The sequence below is a fragment of the Micromys minutus genome, assembly GCF_963924665.1.
Source record: "Micromys minutus genome assembly, chromosome: 8".
In the NCBI taxonomy this organism is placed as follows: Eukaryota; Metazoa; Chordata; class Mammalia; order Rodentia; family Muridae; genus Micromys; species Micromys minutus.
Genome location: NC_137977.1, coordinates 52423656 through 52439885, shown reverse-complemented (window position 1 = coordinate 52439885; position 16230 = coordinate 52423656). Strand labels below are relative to the sequence as shown.

General features: G+C 44.2%; 1 protein-coding gene across 1 annotated transcript in view; it reads left to right on the top strand.

Moving 5' to 3' along the window:
* The first annotated feature begins 201 nt into the window (after nucleotides 1–201).
* The window catches only part of AFG3L2 (AFG3 like matrix AAA peptidase subunit 2), a 40828-nt gene continuing 24799 nt past the window's right edge, over nucleotides 202–16230 (top strand). The window contains exons 1-7 of the mRNA XM_080919987.1: nucleotides 202–474; nucleotides 3274–3373; nucleotides 3745–3822; nucleotides 5279–5382; nucleotides 5490–5642; nucleotides 11479–11553; nucleotides 14682–14806. Coding sequence (XP_080776113.1) covers nucleotides 361–474; nucleotides 3274–3373; nucleotides 3745–3822; nucleotides 5279–5382; nucleotides 5490–5642; nucleotides 11479–11553; nucleotides 14682–14806 — 749 coding nt within the window. The 5' untranslated portion in view covers nucleotides 202–360. The remainder of the gene's footprint in view (nucleotides 475–3273; nucleotides 3374–3744; nucleotides 3823–5278; nucleotides 5383–5489; nucleotides 5643–11478; nucleotides 11554–14681; nucleotides 14807–16230) is intronic.

Genomic DNA, 16230 nt, shown 5'->3' with positions numbered 1-16230 from the left:
CATTCCTTTGACCCCGCCTCCTTTGGCCCCACCCAACCTCTCGCCCCTCCAGATCTTTAGTAGGCCACGCCCTTGACCCCCGCCCCACTCTTTCTTCGCTCCCGCCTCCAGCCGGGCTCCGCATCCCTACCTCCTCCCGACCCGAGGGCGTGGTCGGCCGCCTAGAGGGCACGTCGACGTCCGCACGCCGGGGCGGGGCCTGATGAGCGCGCGTGGAGCGTGGGTTCGCGTTCTGCGGCGGGTCTCCGGTGCCGGTGGCGCGCAGTTCCCGGAGAACCGATAAGCTGCGGAAGCTGCGGGTCGCCGACCGCCCGCCTTGGCTCCGTGCCTGCGCGCGCCCGGGAGCGGGCCGGGCCCACCATGGCTCACCGCTGCCTGCTGCTGTGGGGTCGGGGCAGCTGCCGTCGCGGCCTTCCTCCGCTGCTCGTGCCCAGCGGCTGCCTGGGTCCCGGCCGGCGGCCCTGCCTCCGTACGGTGAGTCCCGCGTCGCTGCTGCTTTCTCCAGCCGGCTTCCGGCTCGGACGCAGATGTCAAGGTCACCGGTCCCGGACGCGTGACGGCCCGAGCCTGCTGGTCCCCGTGGGCGGTGTTTCTCCTGACCCCGGGGCCCTGCGGGCCGCGCTGTGGTGAGTGGCGCCCGGAGCCCGGGAAGGTCACGCCTCTGCTTTGCTAGTAGCCGCTATGGTCTCGTTGGCTTTCGTGCCACTGGAAAAGGACAGACTAGTGGACTGCACCGGCGAGCTGGAGGCGAGAGAGAGGGGCAGTGGAACCTCCCTTTCCCATCTGTTGAATTTGGAGGGCCGTTGCTGGTATCCTGAATACAAATCATCACTGGTGTCGAAATATATACTGTTCAGGGTAGGGCCTATGCATTTAGTTGCATAACAGTGCCTATCCGGAGGCTTCGCTGCTGGTGTAGGGCCACACACTACCTGGTACATTTTATTGAAGTGATGTGTTGGCAGGACCATGACACAGCTTCTTGCTGTCTGCTAGCCCAGCACAGGTTTTACGCGGAGGTACATAGCATGGCGCTTGAGGAACGTGATTGGTCCACTTACTGTCCAGCGTCCTTGAGGTAGTAAGTCCAAACCCTTCACTTAGAAGCTAGAGGTAATAGAGCAAGCAGCCTTTCAGTTTCTGGAGGACCTTTACCAAACTCCTCCGATGCACGCCCTCCTATGTGTTTTGGTGTACTTATGTTTTGTTTGGGGATTTTTGAGATGAGGTCTTACAGTGTAGCCCAGGATAGCCTCCTGGATCTTTCACCTGGTTCTCCTAATCCTGCAGATTCTTCGATTACACGTTCATCTCTAGATTATTTCTGTACCTAGTGTGATGTAAAAGGTTAGTAAGTAGGCTTTATATCCCAACACTCAACGAATAGTGACCAAAACCCAACCCAACCACCTCCTCCCCACACAGGCAACAACAACAAAACCCTAAACTGACCTCACACATTGTCATCTATCTTTCAAGTGTGTAGGTTACGATTATGCACCACCACACCAACTCATGTAAATTTTGTTGTTGTTTTGCTTTCTGAGTGTTTTTCACCAGTGGTTGGTGGATATGAGAGTTGAAACGTGGGTAAGGCTGAGGGTACCCATGTTTGTGACATTTACTTTGAAGTTTAGTTGTCCCTGTGTCTGAGTCCTCGTCTTTTCTCCTCTGTACTGCCCTGCTGTAGATCATCTGTTCAGTATTTGACCATTTTCCCATCTTAGCTTGCTCATTTGATCCTTTCCCTTTTATAATCAATGGACATTGGACTTGGGGATCTACCTTGTGAGATGGAATCTCATAAAAGGCTTTAGTAGGACTGTTTTCCCTGTTAGTCATCAGTGAACGCTGCGATGTAAGTCCTCGACTGGACAGCTACAGCTAATTGGTATGCCTGTGCATAGGGACACCTTAACATTTCTTTGCTGTACAGAATTATGTAGCCCAGGATAGCCTTGAACATTTTATCCTCCTGCCTCCCATTTCCTAAGTGTTGGGATTACAGGTGTGGTAACCCGTGCCTGGTTTATTAGTGGTATTGTAGCATCAAACACAGGGCTTGTGCATTCTAGACAACCATTCCAACTGCTACATCCTCAGCCTCCAGGGGGCATTAAACTCTCCAGACCCCCATAGGGCATTTGGAGGTGACAGATATTTGTGGAGTGTAACTTGTGTGTCTGGTTCCATGCCAAGCTGCAGTCTTGTCACGTGTTGTGACATGAAGTGTCCCCTTGTTTCTGTGCTGTCTTCGTTTCTCCACAGCTGACCCTCCACATCAATACTTTGAATTGAGAGTATTGAACATGGAGAAACTTTCCTCCTGGAAAATACAGTATTGTTTCCAGAAGATACAGTCCAACAACAACTCAGAGAACAGTTCCCTTGTATTATGCACTATAAGTAATATAAATGTGGTGAGAGCCCTACATCTTCATCTGAAGGCAGCTGGGATGAGGGTGTCAAAGCCCATGCTTTCAGTGACACACTTTCTCCAACAAGGCCACACCTCCAAATATTGCCACTACCTGGACCAAGCATATACAAGCATCACATTCCACTCCTTGGCTCTCATAGGCTTGTTCAAACTCATGAGTCTATAGGGGCCATACCTAGCCATAGCATAATAAAAAAAAATACATTTAATCCAACTTCCAAAGTTCCCATAGTCTGTAGCAGGCTCAATAATATTAAGTTCAAAGTCTCTTCTGAGATTCATCCAATCATTTAACTGTAATCCCTAAGGCAAGACAAGAAACCAGCTGGATACACTCCAAGCATTTCCATGTCTGATGTCAGAGTGGTTTTCAGGTCTCTGACTCCTTTTTCATCTTTATTGACTTCAACAAACTTCCTCTTGAGCTGGTTCCACTCCCTGTTAGCAGCTTTCCTTGGCAGTTATCCCACATAAATCTTTGGGTCTCCAAGGCAACTTAAGCTTCTTGTTCCAGTGTCTGGGATCCACACATGATCTTCTGGGCTCCTCCAAAGGGCTTGGATCACATCTCTCTCTCTGCCCTCTGTAGCACTCTAAGCTCAGGTTGATCCACTCCACTGCCTCTGCTATCTTGGTGATCAGCTTATGGTACTAGCACCTTTGGATAGTTACTGCCTATCTCCTGCTTCTGTTGCTAGAATAGAGCTTTATGACATCAAGTGTTAGTTCTTTCCAAAGGTACGTTCACATCTCATTTCAGGGTGTCAGAAATGAAGTTATTTCCCTCTGTTTTGTAAAATAGCCTCATGCTCTTATTCAATGTTGTGTTACAGCTTTATCAGTATGCTACGGTCCAAACAGCAAGCAGCAGAGGTTCTCTTCTGAGGGACGTAATTGCTGCTTATCAAAGATTCTGTTCTCGACCTCCCAAAGGTAAGTGCTTCAGTCCGACTCTAGTGCTGTGCATTCTTGCTAAAGGTGCATACCGTGGGGGGGGGGGGGGCTTCCTGTGTAGGTGCATAGGTCGATCTCAGGGTGACTAGCTCTTGTCTGCTCTGTCCACACCCTGACCTCAGCTTCTATCTGGTGGTAGCAGGGGAAATTATGTCACTTACAAGTGAACACAAGTGATCATCTTACAGGTGGTGGGATTGACACCTCCAGATTGTGAACTGTATCATTTAGACTTTTATGTGTTTCTATAAGAGGAATGTTATGATTTCTAGTGCTGTGTCAGCAGCTTTATAATATGCATAAAACCTGGTGAATTTTAGTTTGAAGATACTTTTTGTCCTTTCTAACAGGATTTGAAAAATACTTTCCTAATGGGAAAAATGGAAAGAAGGCCAGTGAACCTAAGGAAGCTGTTGGAGAAAAGAAAGGTAGTTTTAAAAGAAGATTGAGTTTGTTATTTTCCATTGATATGTCTATCAGAAATTGGCTTTGTAACTGTAGGTATACACACACCCAAAGTTCAATGGGCCCTGTTTTATTCCGTAAGTCTTTTTATTTTCCTGCCACTTTACACATTGAAGTAGTACAGTTCACTTTGGAGAGGTGCTGACTGCTCACACTAACACTGTTTGGTAGGTATTCCCAACACATAATTTAAACTATTGAGAAAACTCTTAGAAACCCAGCACATGCAATTTATTGTGGGATAGTGTGGGCTGGGGTTTTGTTTGTTTCTAATAAAGATTTTTTAAATTATTATTATTAAAATTATTATTATTGATTTTTGTTTTTCAAGATATGATTTCCCTGTGTAGCTCTGGCTATACTGGAACTTTCTCTGTAGACTAGACAATCCTCAAACTCACAGAGATCCATCCACCTTTGCCAACCAAGTACTGGGATTAAAGGCATGTTGCCATCACTGCTGGCTAAAGATTTACGTATTCTAAGTTAGGTATGTTTGTGTATAGGTGTGTGCACATGTGAGTGCAGGTGCCTGTAGAGTTCAGAAGAGGCCGTCAGCCCCCAGTGTTGGCGTTACAGGTGGTTGTGGGCTGCCTGTGGGGTGACATGGGTACCAGAGTCAACCTGGGTCCTCTGGAAGAGCAGGAGGTACTCTTAGTACACTAACCATCGCTCTAGTTCTTGTAACACTAAGTCTTCTGGTCCCATTTCATAAGTGTTGTATAGTCTAGCACAATGTATACACCTACTGGAGTCTAGCTGGCTTCCCTTTTAGGGAAACATAAGGGGAAATGTAAGTCCGACCTTTGGCCTTTTGTTATTGGTGGTCCTGGTCATTGGGCCCAGGTCCTCACCTATGCTAAGCAGATCTACCATTGATTGAGTGGCATCCCCAGGCCAGCCCTTGTTTTTAAATGAGCCCAGCCCAAGGCTCTGGGTTGCAGTGTTGGTTACATGGCAGGGCTTGTAGGATTTACCAAAGGCATAGTCCAATAGTGGGCAGGCTCACCAGTGATAAGAGACTTACATTACAGCCCTTTGGATGCGACCTTACCAGAGTAGTCAGGATACTGTCACCCAGCCTGCACTGTGCCAACTCTGTTTCTCTTGTCACATGGCAGCACATTACCCAGCTCAGGTGTTCCTCTGTACAATGTGTAACAGTAGCAGTCTTCTGGGGTTATTGGGTCACTGCGTATTTTTGAGGTCCTTGCAGGCAGGTGAGTTGGAGCCTCTTGTCCTCTGCCACTCATATTAATGCCTTTCCTCACAGTGCTTCCTGCAGTGACTGGTGTGTTGGCCAGTCAGTGGCTTCTTTTAGGTCCTCAGTCTGTGGAGCTGGGTGGGCCTTGCTGACAGTGGGAGGGGCTGCATGCTGGGGGGGGGGGCTTCATGCTGGAAAGGCTGCTCTGTTTACAGAATCACAGCTGTCGGGTCCTCAGTCTTCTGGAGGTGCAGGTGGCGGCGGAGGGAAGCGCCGAGGCAAGAAAGAAGATGCTCATTGGTGGTCCAGGTTCCAGAAGGTTTGGTTTCAAACTGTTTACTTTTGAGGTTGGGTTGGAGGCCCCAGCAAAAGCCCACATAGCACAGATCATATTTTCACACAGAAACTGTGTCCCTTTCTGTCTAGGGTGATTTTCCATGGGATGACAAGGATTTCAGGATGTACTTTCTCTGGACTGCTCTTTTTTGGGGTGGAGTCATGATTTACTTCCTGTTCAAGAGCTCTGGGAGAGAAATCACATGGAAGGACTTTGTCAATAACTATCTTTCTAAAGGAGTGGTAAGTACTGTGGGGCTGGGGGTGTCGCAGTGTAGAAGGTGAAATGCAGTTGAGTTAGAATACAGAGTGTTCAGCACCTACCCAGTCAGCACATGTGGCCATCATAAAATAACTGCATGTTGGCTATTTTTCTTGAAATGTTTTATGAATTTACAGTTATTATGGAGGGGCCTTGGATGTGTCATGGCATATGTGTGGAGGTTGCAGCACAGATTTGTGGGCTCTTAGCCCTACTTTTAAGTGGGTCCTGAGGATTGTGCTAGGGCTTGAGTTCCCAACACCTCCATTTATGGAGCCATCTTCCTAGCTCTAAGGTCAGTCTGTCTTCCTTCCTTCCTTCCTTCCTTCCTTCCTTCCTTCCTTCCTTCCTTCCTTCTTCCTTCCTTCCTTCCTTCCTTCCTTTCTAAAATTTAATATATGTAAGTATACTGTCACTGTATTCAGATGCACCAGAAGAGGATATCAGATCCCATTACATATGGTTGTGAGCCACCATGTGATTTCTGGGAATTCAACTCAGGACCTCTGAAGAGCAGTCAGAGCTCTTAACTGCTGAGCCATCTCTCCATCTCCTGTTCCCAGCTCCACATTCTCAAATTTCATGTATCTTTTGTTTCTTGTTGCTAATGTTTTAAGAATCATTAATGAATTTCATGTCATGAAAGTTTTATGCTCTATTTTCTTCTGATAGTCATAAGGTCTTAAGTCTTTGATTTGAGTTAGTTTTTCATATGCATAGGTAAAAGATTTATATATTTATATAAGGTTCAACTCCATCCTTTTGCTCATGGATATCTAATGTTTTATCTTTTATTATTGAAAATAATTCCTTCAAAGGATGTATTTTGATTGCAGTTTCCCTTCCCCCAGATCCATCCTAACTCCTCACCTTTTCAACTTCATGTCTTTATTCTCATACTCTGTTTAGAAAATGGGCAAAAACAAACAGATACAGAATAATTAAAAAACACAACTAAAAAGCACAAGAAATACAAACACACACATCTCATAAAAATCAAAAGCCACACAAAGACCAAGAAGATAAAATATTCCCAATCAAAACAAAAAGATTTAAAAAAATATCTGCAAAAACACCATTGAGTTTGGTTTGTGTTGGCCATCTGCTGCTGTGCAGGGGGCCCAGGATATAAGTGTAGCTTATATACCCCTGTACCCATATAAGGCCTCCCTGAAGTGTAGTTAATACCCAGTGAGATTTCATTGGAAAAACTTAACTTTTCCTTCTGAAGCAGTTGTGATTTGGAGATAGCTTCTTGGTTAGGATTCAAGCTCACGTGCACTTCCCCTCTCAGTCCTGGAACCCGTCTGTCCTGGACGTGTGCAGGTCCTGCGCATGCTGCCACAAGTTCTGTGGATTCATATGTATGTCAGCTTTGTCTGGAAGGCAGTGTTTCCTGGATGCCATTCATCCCCTCTGCTTTAATAGTTTTTCTGCTCCTTTTCCTCAGGGATTTGATAGACATCCCATCTAGGAATGAGTGTCCCAAAGTCTCTCACTTTCTGTCCATTGTCCAACCAAGAGTCTCTGTGTTTGTTCTTCTACGGCAGGAGGAAGCTTCTCTAATGGCTGAGCAAAGCACTGGTCTCTGGCATAGCAGAATGTCATTAGGAGTCATTTTACAGTTATGTTCCTTTTCCCTAGGCCCATGGCCTACCTAGTCTCAGAATCTTGGGCACCTGAGCAGTGTTCCAAATCTTGGAATGGGTCTTAAACTAGGTATCCATGTTTGTTGGAAACATTCCTTTTCCCATTGAATGGTCTTGACATTCAATGTAAAAAATTATTTGAATTGCAATTTGTTTCTGTGTTATCTGTTTTATTTCATTGTCTTTTTTTTTTAAAGACTTACTTTTTTTTTAATGTATACTGTAGCTGTCAGACACACCAGAAGAGGGCATCAAACCCCATTACAAATGGTTGTGAGCCACCATGTGGTTGCTGGGATTTGAACTCGGGACCTCTAGAAGAGCAGTCAGTGCTCTCAACTGCTGAGCCATCTCTCCAGCCCCCTTTCCACTTTGTCTTTAACACAGTTTTGAGTGCTGTAGCTTTATGGGCCTTGCAGTTTTGTTGCCTTCTTCAGGATTGTTTTGGCTGTTCCTTGAGATTCCATATAAATGTAAGAATGGTTTTTCATTTCTGCCAAAAAACCTTTCTTAGACATTAAATCTGCAGATAACTTTTGAAACGGTATAAAGTCTTCCAATCTGTAAGTGCAGATTTTCTTTTATTTTTCTTAACTCATTTATAAATATTTTATAGCTTTCTTTGTGCATTTCTTTCACCTTTTGCTTAAATTAATTTAGTCCCTACACATTTTATTCTGTAAGGGCAACTGTTTTCTTAATTTTCTTTACAGATTAACCTTTGTTAGTATATAGAAATACTACTGATTTTTTATTATTCTTTGTTTTTTTTTGTTTTTTTTTTTTTTTTTTTTTTTTTTTTGTTTTGTTTTGTTTTGTTTTATGACAGGGTTTCTCCATATAAGCCCTGGCTATACTGGAACTCACTTTATAGACCAGGCTGGCTGTAAACTCAGAGATCCACCTGCCTCTGGCTCCCAAGTGCTGTTTTTATAGTTATTTAATGTGTGTATATGTGCAGGTCAGAGGACACCTTGTGGGAATTAGTTCTTGCCATCTACTCTGTAGGTTTCAGGGATCAAACTCAGGTTGTCTGCTTAGCAGAAAGTGTCTGTGCTTACTGAGCCACCTCACTCCTCAGACTATACATGAGGGGCAGCAGGGTCTCCTTATGTGTAGCCTTGGTTAACCAGGAGCTTGTGATGTAGTCTAGGCTGGCCCAAACTTATAGTAATTCTCCTGCCTCACTTCTGCTTCCCAGGTGCTGTAATTACAGGCGTGTACTGTTTGAAGTGACACTATTCAAAAAGTGTCAACCACTCCAAAAGATGGTTGAGGAGAAGGTTTTATTGTAGCTATCAGAGAGACTACAGCCAGAGGCATCTAAAAGAGTCTGGAGCGGGGAGAGAGAGAGTAGTAGCCTGAACATGTCCTGTAGACTGGAATTGGCCATGAGAGGTGAGAGATGGGCAGAGTGAAAGAGGGAAACAGTGTGGGCGAAGGGATGAAAGGGAGAGAGCATGGCCTAAGTAGAGGGTTATATGGGAACAAGAGTGGGGGATGGGAAGTCCATGAGTGAGGAGGTTTATAGCTAGTAGGTTATCAAAGTGAGCCATTTGTCCCTCTGCCAGTGATAAGGAAATGACTTCTTTGGTAGAGGGGAGCGGGGGTTGTGGAGTTTCCTTTGAACCTGTGAGGTACCACACTGCCAGCAGTTCTGTTGGCTGTTGTGAGTTGACTTTGTATCCTGCTGTTTCTGAATTTGTATATTTGTTCCAGGTTTTGGGGTGTGTGTGTGTGTGTGTGTGTGTGTGTGTGTGTTATTTCCTGTGTTTTCTAGAATAGCTACTTCAGTTTCTATCAGCGTGAATGATGTCTTCCATCCTTTACTCTCAATTTGTTGGTGTTTTGTCAAGTCTGAAAGAAACCCAGAACAGATAGATGGCTGTGTGTCTGTTAGCACATCAAAGCAAATGGTGGCCTCCTCTAGGTCCCTCAGTACCTGCTACACCTCCTCTTAGCTCTTCTCACCCATCCTCTCCTCTGAACCTCTCCAGCTCCTGGGCTTCCTTTCCTCTAGCTTCTCATTCTCATATAACCCTGCCATATTGGCTATGGGCTCCCTCGTTTCTCTTGGTTCTCAGCCCTCCTGGTCTTCTGTTCTTGGCTTTCTCTCCTCACACTTTTCTTCCTCTCTTTCTCCTCTCATGGTCCAGTTCACTCTGCTGGCTGTAACTAGTGTGTTTCTCTCCTTGCTCTAGACTCTCAGATGCTTCTGATTGCACTCTACTTACTTCTTACCTACAGTAGCACCTCCCCAGCCACACCGTGGAGCTGTCGTGCGGTTGTTTCAGTTTTTAATCTAGTCAGCTAGTCTGTCTTGTTTTTATACATTTTTCTTATTTATGTATATTTGTGTGTATCCATATGATGTATGTGTACCATGTGCTGGCTGATGCTTGCATAGCTCAGAGATCATTGGACTCCCTGAAACTGGAGTTACAGGCTTATGAGGTACTGGGAATCCAACCTGGGTCCTGTACAAGAACAGTGAGTGCTCTTCATCCCCCAGCCTGTGTCTTTTTTGATGAATTCAGACCATTTATGTGTAAAGTTATTGTAGAGTGATAGTTACTAAATTCCTGTTTTTTTTTTTTTGTTGTTTTGTTTTTGTTTTTTTTTTTGTTGTTGGGTGTTTCTTTTGGTTTGTTTTCTGGTCAGAGTGTTTGCTCTTGGCCTTTTCAGTGTCAGACTTGCTGACACTGTGGAGGACATGGTGGATGCTTTCCTTGTTTCACCCCTGATGAGCCATTCCCATTTCAAAGTGTAATCTTCCTGTGTTCCTGTTTTCTTTCTTCCTCTTCTGTATGTACTGTTTCCATAAGCATCTTTTTCAGTGCCTTGTTGTTGGTCATGAACTGCCTTCATTTGTGCTTGCCTTGAAATGTCATTATTTCTTTGTCCTTTTACAATGTAAGGTGGGAAGAGAGGTGTGACTCAGCATTAGCATGCCGCAGCATACATATGGAGGTCAGAGGTCAACTCCTCCCACCTTTTATGGACTTCTTGGACTAAATTCATCAGGTTTCATAGCAAGTGTTTTTAACCACTGAACTATCTTGCCCGTCCCATATCTGATTCTTAGTGATATTCTTTCCTTTCATCTTTTAATAATACTTCTGAAATAACACATCTGAAGGACAGGGACAGCAGCTACCCTTTAAGACATGTTTATTTCTCATAATCTGTTGTAAAAAAAATCTGCCAAATGATAATGGCAGACCAAAAGCCAGGGTGTTTTAGAGAAGCTGGCACAAGGGGGTAACATGAGCACATGTGAAAATAATGCTGTTAGTAATAGTTTAACAGTCAGGTATAATTAGGAGATTGAAGAAAACAAGTGTGTACTATTTGATATTCAGGGAGTGGGAAAAAAGTAAAATCTTATAGTAGCAAGCGTTAGAGAGGAAAGCAGTGAGAGTCCTTGGTAAGAGAGTGTAGGTTGGAGAGCCACTGTGGAGAACAGTTTGACAATACCTAGGGGAACTGAGGGACTGTGTGCTCTACAACTTAGCTTAGTGCAGCTGCACCTGTCTATGGACTGTGCATCCTGGAAGAAGTTTTGAAGAGATGTTCCAGAAGTTATCTGCACAGGTGTTTATTGCAGCATTGGATAGGACTGTGTACAGTTTGAAACAGCTCAACTGTTAATGAGTATGGAAGTAACTTGGAGTGTGCTCATCAAACCCAAGGTTCTACAGAACCAAAATGCCAGTGCAGTCAGCCTGCAAATGTGGTGATGGGAAGAAAAAGGTGAATGAAAACAGCCATATCAAAAGTCTGAGAGCAGGCCAGAGTGAATGCAGATGTCATTCAGGGTTCTCCACAGAAGTCAGAAGAGCTGTCTCAGCCTCTGAGGCTGGGGTTCCAGGTGGTTGGGATCCCCTGTGTGGATGCTGAGAACTGAAAACAGGTCCTGTGCGAAAGCAGCAAGTGCTCTTCACCACTGAGCCATCTTGCGTCTACTCCCCAGCCTCTCTACCTCGTTTTGATAGATAGTAGAGCAGTCCTGGCTGACTTGCTGTGGAAACTGGGCTGGCTCTGCCTCCCAAGTGCTGGGATCACCATGCCTGGCCTGTCATATGTCTTTTTAAAAATGAGAATAAAATAACATTTTAAGTATTTTCTATAAACTTATGTTTAAATATTTGCCTTTTTAACATTCTAGGTGGACAGACTAGAAGTTGTCAACAAGCGTTTTGTTCGTGTGACCTTTACACCAGGAAAAACTCCGGTTGATGGGGTAAATAATTTTATTAATTGACATGAGTTAGTGGTGAATTAAACTGTCGTAGACAGTTTAATTAGACAAGAAAACATCCTTGCATTACATTAGCTATGTACATTGGCGACCGTGGGGTCTGGCGGGCCAAGGTGGATGCTCAGACCCAGCTGGTGTGTGCTTGTGCTGATATGTGGAGAGGCTTCAGTTTCAGGCTGATTTTGGTAGTTATTTCAGTTTCATACCTAGAACACAGTGAAGAGAAGCTCAGTTTTCATTATTTCAGAATAATTTATGATTCTTGAACACTGAAAAACATTTGTTCTATTGGGCAAACTGTTAATATTTGAATTCCATGTTTTGAGGTGGAATCTTTCAAGTCAACTTAGGAGCCTTTCTGTTTATTTTCTTTCATCCTTTTTGTGGCACCTGTTTGTTTTCCCAGGAGTGTGTGTGTGTGTGCGTGAGCGCGTGCTCGAGTACATAGTTTTGAAACAGGTCTGTAACTGGGCTGCTCTTGGACTCACATGAAGCAGTCTTCATGCTTCAGCTCCTACAGAGCACAGGCATAAACCACTGCACCTGGCTTTGCTCTTCTCACATAATCTGTATTTCTGGCCCACCTAGCTGGGGCTCCATGTAGAGACAAGTTTCAGATGTGCAGGGGAGGTGGTGAACAGGGGAGGGAGGCTCAGGTAATGTCAGCTCTTCCCAGGTCCGACCCTACTCCCAGTTCTTGGGTGTCCTGCCACCCCTACTGGCCTGCCAGGCCAGACTTTCCACCAGGTTGTTCTTTAACCATTTTCTAGCTGCACCAGGCACCTGCTTTTGGAGATTACCCTCCCCTAACAGTCTGTTTCCACCCTGTTAGTACAGTCCTGTGGTACTATCTCCAAAGGACAGCTTTGATAATGGAGAGGCCTTGTTTCTACTGACTTACACAAACATTTACATCTAGAATTAATTAACACTGTTATTTTTATTTATTTGGCTTTGTTTGTTTGTTTGTTTTGTGGTATTGGGGATTGAACTTAAGAGCCTCATAGATGCTTTATCTCATAGCAAGTACTGTCCCTAACCCTGAATCTTAAGATCATAGTCTGTCTGTTGTGCACACTATAATCCTAATGCTTGAACTAGAAGTTCAGAATCAGTCTTGGCTGCATTGAATGTGCAACAGGCTTCTCCCCATCACTGTCCTTAACTAGCAGAGCATGAAGACTTTCCGTAGCATTCCATTGTACTGAGCACTTTATGTCATCTAGAATTAAAGTATATAAGATACAGTATTCAGGACAGCGCCTTTGAGGTCCTGTGGATCTGTGTCTTGCTTCAACAGTGTTTGAACGGAACAGACCCGGGGACTCCCACCTGATTAGCTTCCAGCTGCTTTACAAGTCTCTCCGGTCACAGCCTCTGGGACTGTCTCCTTGACGCCTTCGGCTCCTAGGACCAGTCTTCATGGTTAGTTCCACATTCAGGATCAGCCATGACCTCTCAGATGCGTCAGAATTATTCCACCGAAATGGAAGCTGCTGTGAACTGCCTGGTCAACTTGCACCTGCGGGCCTCCTATACCTATGTCTCTCTGGGCTTCTTTTTTGATTGGGATGATGTGACTTTGGAGGATGTAGGCCACTTCTTCAAATTGGCTGAGGAGAAGTGTGAAGGCGCTGAGTGTCTCCTCAAGTTTCAGAACAATCACAGGGACCATGCATTCTTCCAGGATGTGCAGAAGCCATCTCAGGATGAATGGGGTAAAACTCAGGAGGCCATGGAAGCTGCCTTGGCCCTGGACAAGACCTGAACCAGGCCCTCTTGGTTCTGCATCCCTGGGTTCTTCCTGCACAGACCCTCATCTCTGTGACTTCTTGGAAAGCTACTTTCTGGATAAGTGGAGCTCATCAGAAAGATGGGCAGCTACTGACCAACCTCCGTAGGCTGGCAGGGCCGCAACCAGCCAAACTGATGTACCCCAGAGATCTCTGGGCAGGTATCTCTTTGAGCACTTCACTTTCAAGCACAACTAGGAGGCTCCCTCTGCTCTGTGGCTGGTCTCAGGACCTCCACCTGAATGAACCTCTTAAGCCACTAGGCAGCTTTGTAACTGCTCCGGAGCCTCTCCCAAGTCTTGAACCAAGTAAAAATGAAGCTTTTTGAAACAGCAAACAAACCAAAACCAAACCAAAACAAAAACTGCAGTATTCAGACACTGCCCTGTTTCATAGAGGGGACTTGTGCATCTCACATCTTTGTTGGAGATTTTCTTAGGATTTGGAACCATTTTCCTGTGGATCCTGAGGGATCATTATTTTTGTGTTTCTTGTAGAATAGTTGTCTCCTCCAGATTCTTCAAGGTATTTGTCCTCAGGACTCTCAGGAAGTCCCCAGTCCTAGGTATTAGAAGGATAATGCCCAGCATAGCATTTTTGGTACTTTGTATTTCAGGTTTTGATTATCACTGTCCCCTGATCCCACTTCTTCAGAACAGTCTCAAGGTTAAATGAGTTAATGTGCACATCAGGGACTTAGAGCGCGCTTCAGTGTGTGCACAGCTGACCTAGGCTATTACTGTTGTGTCATACTTGCTTTTACTTTGGGAAATGGACAAGAAGAAAAAAGCACTTGTTCATCTACTTTTCAAGTAGGTTTTTGAATGCTTTTCTTTTTAAAAATTTTGTGGTTTTTTTAAATATTCTGTTTTTATTGTGTGTGTATGGGTGTTTTGCCTGCATATATGTCTGTGCAGTATGTTCATGTAGTGTCTGCAGAGGCCACAAGAGGGCATTGGGTCCTGTGGAGCTGGAGTTATGAGTTGTTAGTCGATATGTGTGGGTGCTGGGAATCAAAGCTGGGTTTTCTGAAGAGCAGTCAATGCTTTTAACCACTGACCATCTCTCTAAAGCCAGTGTTGTTCTCTGAATTTACCATTTTTAAGCCAGTGAGGAAGATTGCTAAAGAAATGTTTACTTGCTAAGGATTGCCACGTTCTTAACAAATTTTTAAAAATTCACCGTCTTTATAGCCAGGCTTTTATTATTGTTGAAGTCTCTTGGTTCCAAAAAATTCTTAGCAGGTTAAATGCTTTAGAAAAATCAAAATTTTGTTTGTTCTTCATTCTTAGGATATTTGTTTCTCTGTTTTTATAGCAATACGTCTGGTTTAATATTGGCAGTGTTGACACATTTGAGCGGAATCTGGAGACTTTGCAGCAAGAATTGGGCATAGAAGGGGAGAACCGGGTACCTGTGGTTTACATTGCTGAAAGTGATGGGTAAGAAATCATTTAAGTACATGATTTGTGCTGGATAGGATGCATATACCTATAATCCTAGCACTTGGGAGATGGAAGCAAAAATGTTGCCATGAGTTTGAGGCCAACCCTGGGTACATAGAAAGACCTTGTTTCAAAAAGCTGGAAAAACAAACAATAAAAAGACAGATTTGCATACCATTTACTATGCTGTGAATGGTTCTCTGTCCCTTGTCATTAAGTGACAGGGTTATACATTTGAAGTATTTTCAATTTTTAAGGTTTATTTGTCCATATATTTTATGTTAATGAAATTTGTGTGTACACTGCACACCAGAAGAAGGCGTTGGTCCCATTGTAAATGGTTCTAAGCCACCACCATGTGGTTGCTCTCAGTTGATCTCAGGACATTGGAAGAGTGACCAGTGCTCTTAGTTGCTGAGCCATCTATCTCTGTTAAAGTCTAAAGCAGGCCTTGCCCTTTTTAGCTATATTAAAAAATAAATCATTAGTAATTTAGTCTTTGCACATGACTACCTTCTTTACTCCATGATTATGTTTCTCTTGGTTAAGCAGGATTTAGAGTGTTACAGTCCAGTGTGCTATCCTTGCATAAGTTTTGCACGAATGGCCCCGTGTGAAGGAGCAGCATCCTACCTTTAGCTGTTGTTTACCTTTCTAGTGGATAGTTTTTCAGAATTTAAGAAATTTTTCAGTGCTGGCAGTGGTGGCACATCTTTAATCCTGGCTCTCAGGAGGTAGAGGCAAGTGAGTCTGAGTTCAAGGCCAGCCTGGTCTATAGAGGATTCCAGGACAGCCAGGGCTACACAGACAAACCCTATCTTGAAAAACCAAGAGAAAAGAAAAGAAAAAGAAAGTTTTCCAGGTTAGAGAGGTGGCTCAGTGAGTAAGAGCACTGGCTGCTCTTCCAAAGGACCTTGATTCAATTCCTAGCAACCACATGGTGGCTCACAACCATCTGTCATTCTCGTCCTGGAAGACCCAATGCCTACTTGAGTCTGTAAGCACAAGGCTTGCACACAGTGCACAGACATCTGTGTAGATAAAACATTCCTACATAAAAATCAAATTTCTTCAGAACTACTTAGGGTTTGTCTGAGTAACACCATTTATAATTTGGGCAGATACTCTGTACGTTGAGGATATATGGGCTGGGGAATGAATAGTAGGCTATTCATCTGTTGTGGTATGCATACTTGTAATTCCAGTGCTTGGGTCCTTTTCATTAAATCCTGCTGTGAGACAGGCGGTTCTACATGAAGTTAGCACTGTGTTATTCTTCTCTATATACGAGAACAAAACAAGCCCAGGAGCTAGTGTGCTAATCACACTTGGTATTATTCATAGATAGAGACTTCTGGAATTGGAATCTTGCGAATCACCTCCCTCCAATATGATGCCTCCTAGCTGAGGGCATGCTTTTG